This window comes from Balaenoptera ricei, chromosome 8 (assembly GCF_028023285.1).
Source record: "Balaenoptera ricei isolate mBalRic1 chromosome 8, mBalRic1.hap2, whole genome shotgun sequence".
Taxonomy (NCBI): Eukaryota; Metazoa; Chordata; class Mammalia; order Artiodactyla; family Balaenopteridae; genus Balaenoptera; species Balaenoptera ricei.
In genome coordinates this window covers 86758156-86777137 of record NC_082646.1, presented here as the reverse complement: position 1 = coordinate 86777137, position 18982 = coordinate 86758156, and the positions used below count along the sequence as shown (strand labels likewise).

General features: G+C 40.8%; 1 protein-coding gene across 1 annotated transcript in view; it reads right to left on the bottom strand.

The window, feature by feature from the left end:
• Positions 1 to 3898: 3898 nt before the first annotated feature.
• Positions 3899 to 18982, bottom strand: part of ELP4 (elongator acetyltransferase complex subunit 4) — a 234737-nt gene continuing 219653 nt past the window's right edge. The window contains exon 10 of the mRNA XM_059929629.1: positions 3899 to 5029. Coding sequence (XP_059785612.1) covers positions 4898 to 5029 — 132 coding nt within the window. The 3' untranslated portion in view covers positions 3899 to 4897. The remainder of the gene's footprint in view (positions 5030 to 18982) is intronic.

Genomic DNA, 18982 nt, shown 5'->3' with positions numbered 1-18982 from the left:
GAGGGGGGATGTTGCATGTCAAGGAATAATGAGCACAGACACATCAACAGACAACAACAAAGCAGACTGTGACTGGCCGGTGGGAGTTAAAGGCCTTCAGTCATTGGCAGCTTAAGCCAAACATTCCCAAATCTATGAAGCAGGGCCCATTGTTGGTCAGTTGTTATTTGCAATGAAGCACAGATCTGATCATGTTTAAAGTGGCGGCACGCAGGGCAGGAGTGCTTGAGCCCAAGCAAAGGATGGAAAAAAATGAGCCTTTGTTGGGTGAAAAAGGCCTGTCTGAGACTTTTATTTCTGTCTGTTCTGTGTAACATATAAGTCAATATGGAGAAGTTTCTTCTGCAAGCTTCAGTCAAAGGCTGGGGGGGGCTGGCAATCTAGATTAAATGCCTGCACAGGCAAAACCCTCTGGGGACAAAGACACACTTCCGCTGAATTGTACTCTGCTCCTTTTTTGTTTTGTTTTAAATCCCCAAAGGCAAATGATCAGAAATAGAGAAATTAATTGGAGGCTTTAAAAAATAACCTTCTAGTTTAACATCTACTATTTTCTAGTTAAAGAATTACTTGTGAACAGATAATTGTCTGGCATGCTGTATATTAATATTCCACCAGAGTTGCCTGCACACTGAGACGTGCCGACTGCAGTTTTTATACGTGTGCGTGTAGTTTGATCGACTGTGAGCCTGCGCTGCACGCGTGCACACTTCGGCAGTGTGCGCACGTACGCACTATTGGTACAGTCACCCGTGCAGATATTTCTACCTCTTAACATTTTGCAGCCTACATTCCTCGAGGGCCATGTGCCCAGGGAACCGTCAGAGGAAGGCTATGTGTGAGTGTGGCAGCCGCTGGCTGGCTCACTTCTCCCCTGCAAGAAGGGACGGTTTCCAAGTGACTCTGATTTGGGCCAGGGTCAGGCAGCCAGTCCTGGCCCACGGCTCTGTTGTGCAGAGAGCAGAGCCTTTGGAGCACCGGGTGTGGCATTTGGGTGCAGGAGCTGAGGCCGGGAGGAGGGGAGTGCTGTGGCCGCAGAGGAGCCAGCTGCCTGTGTGCACTTAGGCACGTACACGTGTCCTCTGAGGGTCAGGCTTGCCAGGGCGCGGTGGCTCAGCAGCCTGGTTTAGTCTGAAGCGGCCACTCAGCTGCAGGTGCCCTCTGATCCAGCAGGATGGGTCAGCTGCCTTGCCTTCTGCCTTGTGCCCTCAGCCTAGGGAGACGAGCTGTCCTTTTGAATGGCGCTCCAGGCATGCCCTTGGGGACAGCACGGCAGATACTGTGTGGAAGCACTGCCCCGAGGTGGCCTTTTACTCATTCTTGAACTAATTCTTGTTTATTTATTTATTGATAGGTATATTTATATATTTATGAATGGGAACTCTTCAGGGATGCTTTGACGCCATCTTCCAGGATGGTGGCCATCTATTTGTGATGTCCTTGGTAGAATCGTGAGACTTACAGCCTATGATTTTTCTCCAAACTTGACTGACTTAGGGAGACCAGGTGAACAGAATTCGAGCTGAACGGTTGAGTAAGAAACATTCAAATTACTCCAAGTAAACAAATGCGTTTTACTATAATGAATTCCCAGAATATCCCTCCTCCCCACCCCAAAGCTGTGCCTCGTCTTAAATGGGAAGGAAGCAGCTGCTTCTTGACATGGCTCACATAATCATTTCTTCCTCCTTTAAAAAAAAGTCATAACTAGGCTTCCTAGGAGTCATTCATACAGTATTATTCTAAGATTCAGCTTTGTTTGGTGAATTTTTGTCATCGTAGAATGGTGTCCATATTCTTCTGCTTATTTCTTTTTGCTCCGGGCCTTAATGTTAACGAGATTTTTTTTTTTTTTTTTAAAGGGTTTTCTTCTTTGTATAACGCTTGGCTCACCAAGGCCAAACACAAATTCTTCCCTTTTCTGTTCCTCAAGAATAAACCTCATCTGTTTTTTATTATTGATAAAAAAAAATTTTTTTTTTTGCCTCGGTTCTGAATGACTTCACTGCTCAGTTTCGAAGTTCAAAGTGTAAATACTTAGGGTTAGAATTGCTTAAATTTGGCGGTGTTGATGGTGACTATCTTTGGAAATCATTAACATGATGCTTTAGAAATGACATTCATAATGGGCTTAAACAAATGAATAGGGCTCTCCCCCTACTTTTGTTTTGTATGCTCATTCGTGTGTTGATTCTTTAAAAGATAGGGAATTGATTGCAGTGTTGCTTCCTTTTGAAGTACTTTTATTTTGTCTAGTGTTTGTTAGTATTTGCAGGTCCTGGAGGTGGAGATAAAGAATAAATGGCAGAGAAAAGTGGAAATTGGTGGCTACTAAAAAGAAATTCGGAAGGTCTTAGAACCCCAGCACCTGAGCAGACTCTAGCAGTCAAAATATTTACCTCATGTTAAAGAAAGGCAAATCTAGCGTAAGAAATAAATACCATAGAGGGTTTAGAAGTTTTAGAAACATTTAAAAGATATGAGGACGTTTCAAACACTGTTTGGCATTGTTACTTAAAGTCTTTGAGACAAGCTGATAATTGAAAAAGAAATCTGTCAATAGAGTGTATATTTCATAATATACCAAAATGGCTTGTATACCTACAGTAGCATTATTGAGGACCAGTATTTTTATGTAGTAAGTTATTAGCATATGGACAATTGATGTTTCCAGAAGGAAAGAAAACACATTTTTAGAGTGGGTTTTTATCAGAGCAAAACAAAAATATACATCCCTCTCCAGTAGCTTATTTTTTTTACAAAGTTTGCCTAGTGAATCAGACCAACAAAGCACTTGAATCTGATTTTTGGAAAGCCCAGGTACTATTATTGTTCAAAATGCACTTTCACTGAGTTTTAAAAGTTTCTTTTATATTTAAAATAAGGGTTCAAATATGCACATTCAATTTTTATAGTATTTATTTGCAAAGCATATACTAACTAGTAATTGGCTGTTAATTTTATAGACATGGTAGCTAGGGTAGTAAATCAATGACCTACTAAGTATTTTTGACAAGCAATTTTCATATCCGATGACCTCACATTTCCTTTTCAGAGTCAAATGCTATGTAATTGTTCCGTTGTGTGTTTGTACAAAACGAATCACAACACGGTAAGAAAAAGGTTAGCCTTATTAAAATAATAACCCGACTAAAATATTCACTTGAGCTTATTCACATTGTTCATAATGCTTTCAAAGGACATAGCAAAGCTTTTGTGGAGTATCTGCATATTATTTATTATCTATGGACTAAATTGATTTTTTGAAGTTGCTTTAAATTTTAAAAGCACCTTTGCTTAATATGAAAGCCCTTTAATTTTAACTGACAGATCAATTCTTAAACTTTATTTTGAAAAGAAAATGGGGAAGAATTTGTGTCTTTCGAATTAAAAGAAGTGAAAAAAATAAACCAGACATTCTAAAAAAATAGAAGGAGAAACCTGATTTTTAGTACTAATGAAATAGCAGGTGACAAAATAGTTGTCTTTTTGATTTTGATCACAAAAAATAAACTGGTAGTGACAGGATATGATGGAGAGATTTGACATCCTGGCAAATCACTGTCATTGATTCAATTATTCTAATTCTGAATAAAAGCTGTATACAGTATGTGTTTATGCTACAGTGGGTTTTTTTTAAGTGACTGACATTCATCATATCGGTTAGACAGTTTTAAAAACCTAGGCTTTGTTTTCCGCAATGTTGTCAAGAACAAATAAAGTATAATTTGTGGTATATTAAAAGCAAACTGCTCAAAAATGCTAGATATAACTGCTTCAAGATAGTCTAATATATTTGGAAATGTATCTTGAAAATTCAGTTTCTCCTAATAGATGTTAAACAGCTTTTTTAAAAACTGAGACTCTTTACTTAAATATGCAAGTTACTTTTCTAACTTTTACTTTTTGTCTACTATTTGTCAAAAGCTTTGAGAATATGGAACTATGATTCAAAAAACTAGTATTTCATATGAAAACGAGTTCAATATATCCACAAAGACATGTTTATATTGTTATAAATGTACACACCTACCAATGTTCATAATTAACAAAGGGTTTTACCTGATGCAATGGAAATCCGAGTTAGCTTTTTTATACTTTGTCTCAGACCGATGTTTTGTAAAAATCTCTCACCAAGCTTCAATACATGTTTTCCCCCAGTATCCTAGCATGAATGTAGCTGTCGGTTTGAATTTCAATCCTGAATTATGTCTATTGACATAATTTCACAGTGTGAACTTTAATTGTTTAAACAGAGACCATCTACTTCTTTGTCTAAGTTTTCTATCACTCAAGTTCTTTATATTTATTAACTACTATGGCAGACTAATTATTTTTAATGGAGTCTTAATCCCAAAATACTATCTTGTCTTCATCAATTTCATAACAGGATGCATAAATGCAAATTCATTTTATTTTAGTCTTCATATATTAGCAAACAAATTTTTTCATTTCTTAAAAAAACCTTAGCATTTTTGGTGGGAGGTGTCTTTTTCAGAAATGAAGAGAAAATACGTTTTTCATACATAATTTTGAATTTCATAACGTTTTATATGCTACCTGCTGTAACATGCACTTTACCATGAACTGAGTGCCTTAAACACACATACACTAATGACCACTGTAAGGCATCTTGATTTGCTTTTATTTAAAAATAAAATTATCTATTTTCTCTAGATATAGCATAAACCAAAATTTAAAGTGAAAGTATTTCTGCTGTACTATTGCTGTATAGAAAGTTGGTTCAAATAACGAAGAATGGTGGCCTCATTTTGCAATCCTAACTGTGTTTTTCAAGGATTGGAGGTCAAATCGTTAAGAAAAATATTTACATAAGCTATTAGCAATCATAATTAGAGTGTCATATAATTCTGCGTCAACCACTAAGGAGGAATCACTAGAAGTCCAGGTGCTTCTTGCCTCGGGCCGTCATGCCACAGCCTGGGCCCAGCAGCTTGGCGGATTCTGCCAGATCCTGTTTGCTCGAGCGGCTCACTGTGTCTGACAAGTCTGGAGGCAAATGCAGTCGCTATGGCAGAAGATTTCAGGGGAAGGAAAGAAAGAAGAAAAGAAATAATTAATTTTGCTTTTGCCAGCACACTTCAGAATACAATATTATGCTCTGTTGATCAGCATTTAGTCTTGCATATAAAATTCTTGCTAAAACAATTCTCAGACTGAAGCCCAATATAATCACATCCTATTCCTACTAGATTTTACAAATTGTAGCCATTACAGAAACTGGACCAGGACTCTTAGTGGCACATTTCCAGAGTCCAAACCTAAATGTATTAAGATTTTTCTTATTTAGGTAGAAATGAAAACATGTAAGTGCATAAATAAAAGCATAATTGAAAAATATCACATAGTAATGGCAGGGTTGTTTTTTGGCTTTTTTTTTTTTTCTTGGCTAGAGCTCCAAGATCGTATTATTTTTCAACTGAATGTAGCTTTTCAGCAATTATGGATTCCCACAAATGCTTGTTTCCCTTTGTCTATTAAGTTGACCTGATGATTTTTATTTCAAGGCTATACTTTCTTTAAGGAACTTACAATTTTCATAGACAAATGTCATATTGACATAATGAAAAAAATGATACCAACCAAAGGGTCAATATTTTTCATATGCCCAGATAAGTCAGCCATAACATCTGCTATAGGTCTTGGTAAGTTTGTTTCTATGCGTCATGTTGGGTCATGTTTTCAAACATACAGTGTAACTTTGAACATCTCCCCCTCCTGTTTTTCTGCAGGTTGATTTAAGGAGACCCAGTAACCAACCATCATTACAAAACAGTTACAGTAATTAGGGAGAAATATTCATATTTCAAAAGACCTTTTTTGGTTTTCAAAAGGATCTCTATCAAATTCCTTCAACTATCAGTGCTCCCAGACCACATGATTTGTTTCATAAAAATCCAAACTCAAAGGAACATGTTTCTTGCGTGAGGCAGAGTGGGTGTGCGAGGCTAAAGGTAAGTAGGGCAGGATGGGGTCCCCTGATGACTAAGCAAAGCCTTGATGAGGTGAACTGACCTGGAGACAACCTACCTGAAACCCTTCATTTGAAAACTCCCTTCAATATGAAAAAAAAAAAAAATTCAAGATGAAAAAGGGAAAAACCTTTTTTTTGGGTCAAAATATTGTGATCCACCAGCATATGTTCTGGCTAGTTTCTTTCCCGATAAAAGGCTTGTTTATTGTCATGTAAACACAAGCTGTGTGCAAGGATCAAAACATTTTAAAACATTAAAAATAATTTATGAAAATATTCTTCCTTGATTTCAGTTTGCTGGTACAAATATATATAGGATGAAAGACACTATTATATAGATATGTGATCAACAAAGATGTCAGAAAGGTCCAGAAAAGCTATAATATCCATACAGTAATATAAGTATAGTATTATTCATTTGTATGCTTAGTACCCAGCCTGTCACTTAAGTCATTAAATGTCTATTTCTTGAATAATAAAAAAGAACTCAAATAAGACACATTTTGCCTTTGCTTTAAACAATTCTTTCATTTCTTCATACCCTAGTTTCAGAAAGGATTTCAGGTAGAAATGAAAGTGTGAAAGGCTCAGGAAGGAATCTAAAAGACATGCATGACTCTAAAGTCTGAGGTCACGAATGTCTTTGCAGTAGTGTTAACTCTATCAGTGTTCACGTGAGGAAGCAGGAGGGGAAGAGATATTTAATTATATGGCTGAGTTTAAATGTTTCTTTAAGATCTTGTAGTAATTGCTAATGAGCAAAGGAAAAATGACTAGGGTATATGCATGACCTGAAGGCTCTCTGAAACTTAAAGAAAAGTCACCATTAAAAAACATGGGGCTTCCCTGGTGGCGCAGTGGTTGAGAATCTGCCTGTCAATGCAGGGGACACGGGTTCGAGCCCTGGTCTGGGAAGATCCCACATGCCGCGGAGCAACTGGGCCCGTGAGCCACAATTACTGAGCCTGCGCGTCTGGAGCCTGTGCTCCGCAACAAGAGAGGCCGCGATAGTGAGAGGCCCGCGCACCGTGATGAAGAGTGGCCCCCGCTTGCCGCAACTAGAGAAAGCCCTCGCACAGAAACGAAGACCCAACACAGCCATAAATAAATAAATAAATAAATAAATAAATAAATAAATAAATGTGAAAACAGGAAGGATGAAGATTTTAAAAAAAACAAAAACAAAACAAAACTTATGTGTGTGTTTGTGTGTGTGTGTGTGTGTGTGTATACTTTTGGTTGGGACCTCAAAAAGATGAGGTCAGATGGTGATTAGGCTGTTTAGGAAATTAACTGGAGTCAACAAATATTTAGAATCTACTCGAAGCAAGGCATTCTGAAAAGATATGTGAACAGAGCACCCTCCACACTCCGTGCTGCCTTACAATCCAGTAACAGGCATGAGGCAAGCACACAGGTAACCCTCATAGTGAGCAGTCCAAGTTTTGTCTACAAGAACGGCAGAGACAAAGCAGAAATCGTGGTGCGGGGAGGGGGCCAGAAAGCTTCACCGAGATGGGCTAGGTGTTAAATACTGAACTGGATTCTGACATACAGAAATGGTGATTTGCTTAACGGTGGAACGGATACATCTCTAAGATGCATTTGGTGGAAGGCTTCTACTGCTCTGACAATCCAAATGAGAAAACTAGTGTAGTTTATTCAGAACCAGCATAATATCATTTATTTCAGGAGCTTACCTATTTGCTAAAAATTTCTCTTCCTTTGCTGCTCTAGGCAATGAGCGTGAGCCAGTTGGCGGAAAGCCCTTCATAGCAAAAGTAGCTAAATGTGACGTGTGACATGCTTGGAAATCTTTCAGGTTGAATGGCTTTGAAGAAGAGTCAAATACCATTCGTGTGTAACTTCTGAGCACAAAAATTTGGGGTGATGTGGTTAAATGCTTCTAACCAAATGTCACACCGTAAAAGCTAGTTGCACACCCATGTCCTTTGAAAAAAGCCCAAGGATGGCTCTTGGAAATATGTGAATCTACGTGTGATTTTGCCAGCTTTTGTTGATTATTACTCGAACGAGCTTACTCTGCAGCCTAAAGTCTCAAGCAGTGGGTTTTGTTTTCTCCCTTTCTAAGCCTCCCCCCGTGCACCATGTCAGTGCGATGTGAAGCAGCGAGGAAGAAGGAGAGATCAGGTTCCAGGCTTGCCAGGTGTGTCAGGCACTTTCCCTTTGAGGCTTCCAAAGCATTTACACACTTGACACGTAAACGTTCAGATGCTGCTGTACCCCAGATCTGTCTTCTGAGAAAATGTGCTGTAAGATACTCTACACAGTACGGTGACCTGTTTAGACCAAAGCTGCAAGGCTGTGGGGGTATAAACGTTTGGACCTTGACGTTGCACTGGGTAATGGTTTCAGTAAAAATCAAGACTATCAAAAAATCTTGTAGAGATTCAATCTTGTAAACCAGATCAAGGTACTCATCTTTCTCATTTTATACCTGGGGTTCTGAGGCCAGTGCCAAAAACATACCTTACATTTTAAAAAAAATTATTTTATTTTATCCATTTATTTAATTTTTGGCTGCATTGGGTCTTCGCTGCTGCACGCGGGTTTTTCCTCTAGTTGCTGAGAGCCGGGGTGGGGGCTACTCTTCGTTGCGGTGCGCAGGCTTCTTATTGCGGTGGCTTCTCTTGTTGCGGAGCACGGGCTCTAGGCGCACGGGCTTCAGTAGTTGTGGCTCGCGGACTCTACAGCGCAGGCTCAGTAGTTGTGGCTCAAGGGCTCTAGAGTGCAGGCTCAGTAGTTGTGGCGCACGGGCTTAGTTGCTCCGCGGCATGTGGGATCTTTCCAGACCAGGGCTTGAACCGCTGTCCCCTGCGTTGGCAGGCGGATTCTTAACCACTGTGCTACCAGGGAAGCCCTACTTTACATCTTGAGCTAAAATTTTTCCACCTGATTTTCTTTTCCCAGATTCTGGGAGGAAGGAGATGCTTGTCTGGCTGACTGCCTGCCTATTTTTTCCATGAATGCCTTGTCTTGAATGATGATTTCTATGTAGGCAAAGGGATCTGGGAAAGGTGCGACAACTCCCAAGGTTCCGCAGAGGCCTATGTACTTTACAGCGATTCATCCCACTGCGTTAATGGGTCCCTTTTCTTCAGTGCTACAAGGTGGGAAATAGCGAGGCTGACAAAATGCCCTGGCGGATTACAGGAGTTCCTGCCAAAAGGCACCCTTAGCCCTATAGGAAGCCCTGGGTCGTAATAAAGAAGTAGCAGCGGAAGTGCTTTGCCCTGTGGCTCCAGGGAGTAAGTACCAAGCCGAGCTGGACTGAGATTCTTTCCCCTCTGCCTTCCTCTCTGTCCCTTTGTTGGGCTGAGCCACTGACTATATTTTGTTCCTTCTTGAGTCAGCAACTCTACTGATTGTACATAGGATTGGGTTTCCTGGCTCCACAGTTCTCTTCCTAATTCCTTTTCTCCCAGCCTGCCAGACCTGTGCTCAGCACTCACAGTTCCCAGACAGAAGGGGCAAGATAATGAATCTAGGTTACACCTGGATTTGAGACAAATTGCAGGTACATACCATTAAAATAAGTTAAATCAATTTATATTTTTCATATTTTGCCAAGGCCAAACCACCAGGCACTGTTTGTTTTCTGAAAACAATTGGTGTAGTACATTTTAACCCTTAGCAAATGAATAGAGATTTGTTTTAATTCTTTAAAATTTATGACATTTCCTGAAAAGTCAAACTTTCCATTACTCACAATCACAGAAATAGGAGTTAATATTTCAAAATACTTCCTAATAGTTCTTTTCTTTTTTCTTTAAAACACAATCAATTTAAATTAAAACTTGTAAACACCTTAGAACATATAGGTTCTACATTGGTCCCTTCACAGAGGCAGCCAGTGACAGTTTAATACCTCCCTCTGTCACTCGCTCTCAATGTGACTTCAGATAAGTCACTTCACCTGTCTAGCTTCAGTTTCCTCATCTATCACAAGTGAATAATTCTCCCCTCATAAGACCGTTATGGGGATCATATGAGATATGAAGTGTTTTGTGAATTATTAAGTACTACACTAATTTATTTCTACCTCTTTTTGCTTCAAGAAGGCATTTGAGGTGGCTCATAAAAATACCTTTGGGACAAGATAAAAATAAGTGAGCTTATTAGGGCAAGGAAATGAATCTACAAATTTAATGAAAAACATATTTGTAAGCAACAGAAACAGAATATTGGACTTGGCCAGCAGGTCTCATCACTAAGTCTTAGCATTTACTACACATTGCCCTCTACTGCAGTGCTGTAAAGAAATATAAATATAAAAGGAAACTGCAGTCATTGTCTCCACTTCTGGGAAGATTTAAAAAGGCTAAATAATTTCCCTCATACTTAGTAAGAAAATAGTGAAAACGGGGCATGTTAGGTGCCTGGCTTCTGGGCCAGTGAAAATATGCATGGCTGTATTAAGGAGGCAATTTGGGGTCCATTTATTTATTTTTATTTATCTATTTTTAAATTTTATTTATTTATTTATTTATTTTTGGCTGCATTGGGTCTTCGTTGCTGCATGCAACCTTTCTCTAGTTGCGGAGGCTACTCTTCGTTGCAGTGCGCAGGCTTCTCATTGCGGTGGCTTCTCTTGTTGCGGAGCACAGGCTCTAGGCGCGCGGGCTACAGTATTTGTGGCACGTGGGCTCCGTAGTTGTGGTTTGCAGGCTCTAGAGCACAAGCTCAGTAGTTGTGGCGCATGGGCTTAGTTGCTCCGCGGCATGTGGGATCTTCCCAGACCAGGGCTTGAACCTGTGTCCCCTGCACTGGCAGGCAGATTCTTAACCACTGCGTCACCAGGGAAGCCTATATTTATCTTTAAAAAAATCTATCTTGCACATGTATTTAATGCTGACACAATAACAAAAGAAATGTCAGAAGATGAAGCTTCTCCACTCAAGTTTTAAAAGCATTTCCCCTTCTTTATATCATGGGCAGGAAACCAATGCACAAAAGACTCGTCATCCCACTCCATTGATTCTTTCAAGAGCTGTGTGATGCCCTAACCTGGAGCATGATTTGCTGATTTCTGTAGCCATATTCTGTGTTATGAGGCACTGCTCTGGATGGTAGGGAATGAATTAGAGTATAGGCTAAGTAGCTGCAATACAGAGATATCCCAACCCACTTCAAGAAACGGCTAAAAAACAGATAGAAGTTTATTTATCTCCCACTTTATGGGCCAGAAGTAGGCAATGCTGAACCGGAAGGACTGGTCTGCCATCCTCAACAAGCGGCTCCCACTTCTGGCTCCAAGGCTGATCTTTTTTGCTCTCTCTCAGCTGGTGGGAAGCAGGGGCCATGAAGGAAGACTTGCAAGTTGGACACATCACTTCCATACACATCCAGAACTTAAACATGGCCACACCTGGTTGTGAGGGAGGCTGGGAAATGTTTTAAAATATGTGAAAATGTTCAGCAAATGCATTACTATGGAAGAAGGAGCAAATGGATACTGGGAGACAACCAGTAGTCAGCTACAGTGTCGAGAAGGGCCATAGCAAAACGATCACCCTCCCGAAGCATTCACTCTTTGTGTGAGCCCCTGCTAATGGCGGAAGGCTCCCTACTTAGTTTCTGACCAAGGAAATGCACACCTGATGCCCCCCCCAGCCCAGAGGGCAGGGGTTAAAGTAGTGCTCAGAGTCTCTTTTATATCATAAAAAGGGATATATTTCCTTTGTGCAGAGACTGATTTCCTTCCGGGGGGCGCTAGGAGGAGGGTAGAGGGAAGGAACCAGATGAAGCAGGCTTTGATATGCTATTCATCATCACTATTATTTCTTCACAAGAGTTCAGAGTGCAAAAAATTCGCACAGTGTTATATGCCGTTATATAATTATTATATTTTTAAGTTATTGCATTTATATTATTGCAAAAAACTCGCACAGTGTTATATGCCGTTACATAATTATTATATTTTTAAATTATTGCATTTATATTATTCCATAATCATTACATTATTACAATGCAATGTTACATTGTAGTTATTCTATATCTGGCTAAAATTTTGCCGTGTGGAAGATGCATTTGCCTAATTTTGTGAATTTTGTGTTACTCTTGTATATGAGTAGGGCAGTGGAAATCATGCCAGAACCATATTTTGGCTCTTTTTGGATTGATAAGTGTACATTTGATAGCAGCCGAATATTTCTGGAAGAAATGCTGCCAAAACATGGTCAGGTTTTAGGTTTCAGTTTTGTTTGTTTGTTTAAGATCCAATTCATCCCCAGGGTTTTGGATTAAAATTGTTTTATTGAATGTCATAATCATACTATATCCTTTGAATTGAAAAAAATTCATTTGGTTCTTCCTGATTGATCTGAAAATTAGACAAAATTTCAGAGCCGGAACATTGCACATTGGCTGCCCATTGAAAAATGCTCAGGTGTGCAATTATTTTGACCGTCAATTATAACTGACAGTATTGTCTTGCCTCCAAACTCACCTCTCTGAAAGCAGATTGTGAAGAACTCACTTGTCTAAACATAAGTGTGATTTGTGAAAAGGCATGTGTCTGTGGCAGAGATTGCTAGCTTACTCCCAATATCTATTCTCTTCCTTTGCAGCGAGTAAAAGAATCTCTGAGTATTAGTGGGACACATGGCCTCCCAGAATAAAGGCCACGCTCCCCAGCTGCCTTTGCCAATAGCTGAGGCTGAGTGATTAAGCTCTGGTTGCTTCATCTTGAGCAGAAGTGCTATGATTAAGCTCAAGGTTAGATCCTTAGAGAGGGGGAGGTGCCAATTACTTCCCTTTTCCCTTGGCATCGTTATTCGACCCCAGCAAGAGGACCCCCGCCCTGGGCTTTGACCCACCCCTCCTCATGGGGTGAGGAATTAACAGGGCGAAGGGGATGTGCCCATCTAGAGCCTGTACCCTTCATTATAGGACACACTCTGGGTACTCAGAACCTCAGAACTCCCTGTGCAAATGGCCACAAAGCCTGCACAGGTCGGTCTCTTCCCCAGGTTTGACCACCGTGGGCAAACTGTGTCGTCTATGTGCACACCCTGGGGCCCCAGGAGGAGCCAAGGGGTGGCTGTTTGTGGGGAGTGTGGACAGAGTTTGGATGTGAAGGCTGGGTGTCCCCAGGCACAATCACGTTGCCCGCTGTGTGTGGGAAGGAGACGGGGGTGGGGAGAGAAAGGAGATGGGCTGTAGGCCCGTTCTGCCTATGTCTCCATGTTCTGGAGTAGAACCCTGATCCTAAATTTAAACTTGGCTTTCCAGGTAGGTATATTTGTGAAGGAAGGAAGGGAAAGCATATTTAATGATTTTTTGGCTTGGTAACTTTTAAATATTGAGGCATATAATAATGTGGTCCTTTATTTGCATTCCTGCTCTAGGCTCCACAACGTTAGGGACAAGCCAAACTTCCCTCTTCCCACTCGCTGAAATGTGGACTTGAGGGTAGGTGCTGAAGCAGCTGTCCTGGGCCATCAAACGGAAGCTATGGGCTGAGGAGGGCATAGCAAAACCACAGAATTAGTTTAGGGTCTCCTGTCACCACCTGGCACCAAAAGAGCCCTGGGCCACCAAATTGAGCTTTTATGTGGTATGTGTTCCATATTATTTAAGCCACTGCATCTTTGAATTTCTTTAATAGCAGCCTAACCTATATCCTCCTTACGGAGAATTTGGGACCTGAAAAATGGATCGAGTTCTACCATCAAAATCTAAGTTGGCAGTATGTATTAGTCCACGCCACTCTCTCACCTCGTCCCAGCTCACCCTTCCCCCACCCTGTGTCCTCAAGTCCATTCTCTATATCTGCGTCTTTATTCCTGTCCTGCCCCTAGATTCTTCATAACCATTTTTTTTTAAAGATTCCATATATATGTGTTAGCTGATTCACTTTGTTATAGAGCAGAAACTAACACACCATTGAGAAGCAATTATACTCCAATAAAGATGTTAAAAAAAAAAAAATCTAAGTTGGCTTAGTGGTTGGAAGGTGGGCAGTGAGGTCAGTATCACAGATTGGAAAGCTGACTACCCTTGTTAGGCCTGTGGCTCTAGTTGAAACGTTGGAGAAATTCAGGATATTGTTGTGTTAGTGGCTTCTTGCCATTTTTGGCAAAGTTATTTATGAAAGAGAAATGAACTTAGGCTAGAGCTACAGAATATGCAAGAAGAGGTAGAGGAACTACAACTCTATTAAAGGAAATGCCCTGCCTGCAGCTCACAACTTAAAGTGAATAAAAGCTTGGTAATTTGGGATGTCAGAAGGTTGAAAAAACCCAGCTATTTCTGCAATTGCACACCAGAGCAGGCAACCTTCACAGATGTCTTTGCCCCTAAGCCTCGGTGAAATACCTCATTAAGAGGCTGGCCAGAAAAATGGGAGCCAGCTCAGAGACAAAAGTCAGATTAAGGGTGTTGCCTTCCCTCTCAAGTCTATTATTTCAGATGGCTTCAAGGTAGTTACAAGTAAGATGAAAGAGAGAGGTATAGGTAGAACAGAGAGGCCAGAAAATAAGACTCAAGTCTTACAAGGTAAGAGTTGTGGTGGACATGCGCCCATTTCAACTGCCTTGTGGTGTGTCTGCCTGCAGGTAAGAGGCTGGAAAGGTGTGAATTAGGCTTATCCAGTTAGACGCAGCTGTACTAGATTTAGAAGGTGGAAGAGAAGCAGGTGCTCTCCTCCTGCTACTTTTACTGCTGCAATTGGCAAGCACTGTTGCAGGGACAGTTTTTTGTGTTGTTGTGTTTTTTTTGCATTCTAGTGACTAGTCAACAGCTTCATAGGCTTCATGGGAGCAGAGAGGCAGCTGTGGAAATGGAGGCCAGCCCAGTGTTTCAGTGTCCAGTGACTTGCTTCACGGGGGCCAAGAAGCACCGGCAGCAGTGGCAGCGGGAAGTTACTTGCCCCAAGATTGGGGGTTGTTTTGCCAAAGAAACTACAAGCCTGGTCAAGAGTATATGAGTATTCAACCCCTAAAGAAATCTTAAGCCCCCAAATCTGATCTATCAATAAGTGGGCTGTAAAAACTGTGCAGCCCCCAAAGGGCACAGACTCTAATAGCGACTTCACGTAGCCATCAATGATAATGGACAAGGAATAACTTTCTAAAGGGGTACAAAGAAGAGTGGACAAGGGAGTTCCTTCCAGAGGGCAGAACTGAGGGTTACAAACGCGGCTACACTCCTCTACTGCCAGGGCAGAGAATTTTTGCAGTTTCTCTCCAGTAGGATTCCCCACTCACCCCTGAAGAAGAGGTAAGTGTGTGGGAAGAGGCTGTGCACGGATATTTGGGTTCCGAAGGGCTGTGGACTCTGATAGAGACTGTCATTAACCTCCAGTGTCCACTCTCCCTTCCTCCTTTAGTAGAAGAACCCGGGAATATACGGCCATCCTGAATAAAGACTTTACTTCCAAGCTTCCCTTTCAACTGGTTGTAGAATACGTGACCAAGTCTGAAAAATACCGAAGTGATGTCACAACTTCAGGGTATTCAAATGGGATTTGAACTCAGGCATTCTGGCTTCAAAGTCCACATTCTTACTCACTGCTCTATGTGCCAGAACTTTTCTAAGCACTGGAGGTAAAATAGTGAACAAGACAGGCAAAATCCTTGCTTTCAAAAAACTTACAACTTCAGAAAGGGACAATACATAGACACTTATTAACACAAGGAGAGACAGCTAACATACAGGAAAGCCAACAAATGGAGAAGATAATTCAGACAGTGAGAAGTCTTTTAAGGAAATGAAACATGGTGATATGATACTGTCTGGGGGTACTACTCTAATTGGTGAAAGCCTTTCTGCAGAGTACATTTGAGCTAAGATCTAAATTTTCAGAAAAGACCAATGAGGACCTGAAAAAGAAGTTTCCAGGCAAAGGGAATGAAATGCAAAAGTCTTAAGGTAGGAATAAGCTTGGCATTTTCGAAGGACAGATAAAAGGGCACCTTTTCTGGAGCAGTCACCAAACAGGGGAGTGGCCGCGGCTAGGAGAAGTTTGGCTTGGTAGGAGCATGGTGGGAGTGGGAGGATGCTGTGGGTCAATAATAGAAAACAACAGTTGTTGCAAATCTGTATTCTATTAAAGACAGAATTTCCCAAAAGGTGGTGTACACAGGCTGTTCTAGATCCTGCTTTCTTTTGATTCAGAAAAGACATTCTAGTCACTAAGTGACCCACAGGATCCTCCCACTCCTGCTGTGCTCCTGTGGGGAGTGGTGGTCCTCAGCCTGACGCCTGCCCAACAGGAAGATTCCAGGTGGAGGGGTTGGGCCCTGTGTGAAGTGTGCATGGAGGAAAGACTCTGGCAGTGCTGTTTGTGGGGACGGCTTGTTGCGTTTAATCCTCTTAAAATGTGAGTCAGCATCTTTTGGACTACATAATAATGAGAATACCACCATGTTTCAGTTCCAATGTTCCTGAACTTTCAGACATTGGAGATATGGGGAGTCATGTTATTCTCCTCCTTTATTTCATACACTGATGGAGAACAAACTAGATTATTCCTGGAGAACTTTCCTTAAAATAGTTGTACTTTCTACACAAACTAAAGGCAGTATCTTTTTCTTTTCTTTGGGTCTCTCCTTTTTCTTTTGCACATTTTATTCTCATTCATGTTCTAACACGAGCAGGACTGAAAAAATATATCATTTAGGTTAACAGTTGGAATAAAGTGACTTGAATTGTGACCTAAACTTGGACAGTAGAAACTGTGAAAGATGCCTCCCCTCGCCCTCCCCCCCCCACTAGCCTCTTCTCTGGGATGGATAAAGGATAAAGGAATGGGGTGGCTAAGTCCCACATGGCCACTGTGATCCTGTGGTTGTGCATCACGGCCTGAATGAGACTCCCCATATCTCCTGAACGGACTCCCTCTCATTCATCCTTCCTGAACTGTAGCAGGGTTTCTCACTCTGGCAATCTTTTGACTGGTCTCCAACTCTGCTTAACGCAAGGCTCGTATGGGCTCTGGACCACACAATGCAGGCAGGAGCATATAAGCTCCAGAGTGTATAGAATCTGAATTAAGCTTGAGCAGGGCCAAGCTGAGAGACTCTTGAGATCTAGGGCCTACTGCTGCTCTGGCAGTTAAGTGGAAGAAGACTGAGATCTTTCTGTGGAGAGACCGTCGTTTTGATAGGCTCTTCAAGCCTGCTTTGTCCAGAAGGCCCCTTTTCTACCCGAGACAAGTGAGGAAACATTTTAGGAGCAATATTTTGGTACCACCCCTCCGATGGCTTAAGAATAGTAAGATATTTTAGGAACATATACCGTTTTCGGATCTGAATGTTGAGCTTGAAAAAAACACTTCTTTTAGAAATAAATTCAAACTACTAATTATATGCGAACTTTTTTTCTCTTAAAGCATATGGAAACTATTCTGGAGGTGGCAAAAGGTACAATCTGTTCTTGTCTGCTAGAATTCAAACTAATGTTTGCTCCTTACTATAATCTGAAGCTTCCTACTCAGTAAACTGTTAGCAGATAAATATGTGTGTAAGCTCAAGGCTGATCCCTAAATCCTAGAGATTTTTGAAACTATAGCAGATGCACTTTAACTTAGGGACTGGCAGAGGTCTGACTGATACATAGCTAATGGAAGAGATGAATTCTAACATGTGAAAAAGCAGGAATCAGAGAATTTTGAAATCAGATAATTGCTTTAGTTATCACACTAATTTCAGTCCACTAAATAACTCCAAATTGGCAGCTTTGGATGAACACTCCCTCAACCATATATTTTCGTATGTAAGTATGAACATATATTGATTTCCTTTTGGCTGTCCACAAATGAGTCCTAGGAGCATAATGGCCAATGTGTTTGCTTGCATAATGCCCTACAGTGTGTGCAGAACATTGCTCCACAAAGCCCTGAGATGGGGTATGAAGGGCTCGGTGGAAATGGCAATGTATAACATGTCGACAGCATTAAATCTCCCAACTGCTCTGTAGTTACTTTGAGATCCCCACGTTTAAGGGTTTGCTAGTTCCTGGATATGAAGAAAGAATTTTTAATGGGGCCAACTGTAGGTGTTTACAAGGGGGAATTGTTGTTTTTTATTAGGAGCTGCCTTATGTTCAATAGTTGTATTTACTTTGTCAAGCTAGCCAGAATTAGAAATTCCCATTGCTAGGCAGCCCAGAGCGTCTGCGAAGTATTTCTGGGCATTCAGAACTGAGGCATGTGCTGCCCAAAGGCAGGTTTCATTACAGTGTGTTATTTAGTCCTTGTTCGTCCCTCCCTACCCACACACCCCCAGATAGCAGTGCTTCTATAACAGGAAATCTTGCTTACTTTATGCTGAAACATATTTACATGACTGAAACACGACAATTAACACATTTGTAAGGCTTGAGGGATAGGCACACTTTAATGGTTTTTTGAAGCAGGCAGATTTCCTGGAGCTTTTAATCTTATTTTATTTCGTTCTGCATGCGTGAACACGTTCTTCTTTACTATAGGTATTTGACAAGGTCTACCTGGTGTGAATGTGAATGAAAAGAAAATAATGTAAAACTTAACTTTACGTTTTATCTTTGCCAAACCATTCCTAACTGCTTTCACCAGTTCAATGTATATTGAGGGCTATGCTATTATTTTTGACATGTTGTGTTAGCTTTTATACAAAGGCAGTTAGGTAGTATGTTTTTGGCTTGACAAAATGAAATGTGGCTTTCTCTCTACTGACAGTATAAAAACTTTTCATGATGAATGAAAAGTATCAATTACAGCGGTGATTTTCCGCACTCTTCATGGTCAAAGGTACACTCTCCTAGGTGGTGTATATTTCACTTGCTCCAAATTTAAATTAACAGCCAGGTGGTATAAAGCAGTATTATTTGATAAGTGCTACTGTGTGTGTGTGTGTGTGTGTGTGTGTGTGTGTGTGTGTGTGCCCATGTGTGTATATGAGTGTGATGTTTATTTATACATATAAATATACATATAACATGGCAATGTTAGGAATATTTTAATATCTTTAAGTGTATAGATTA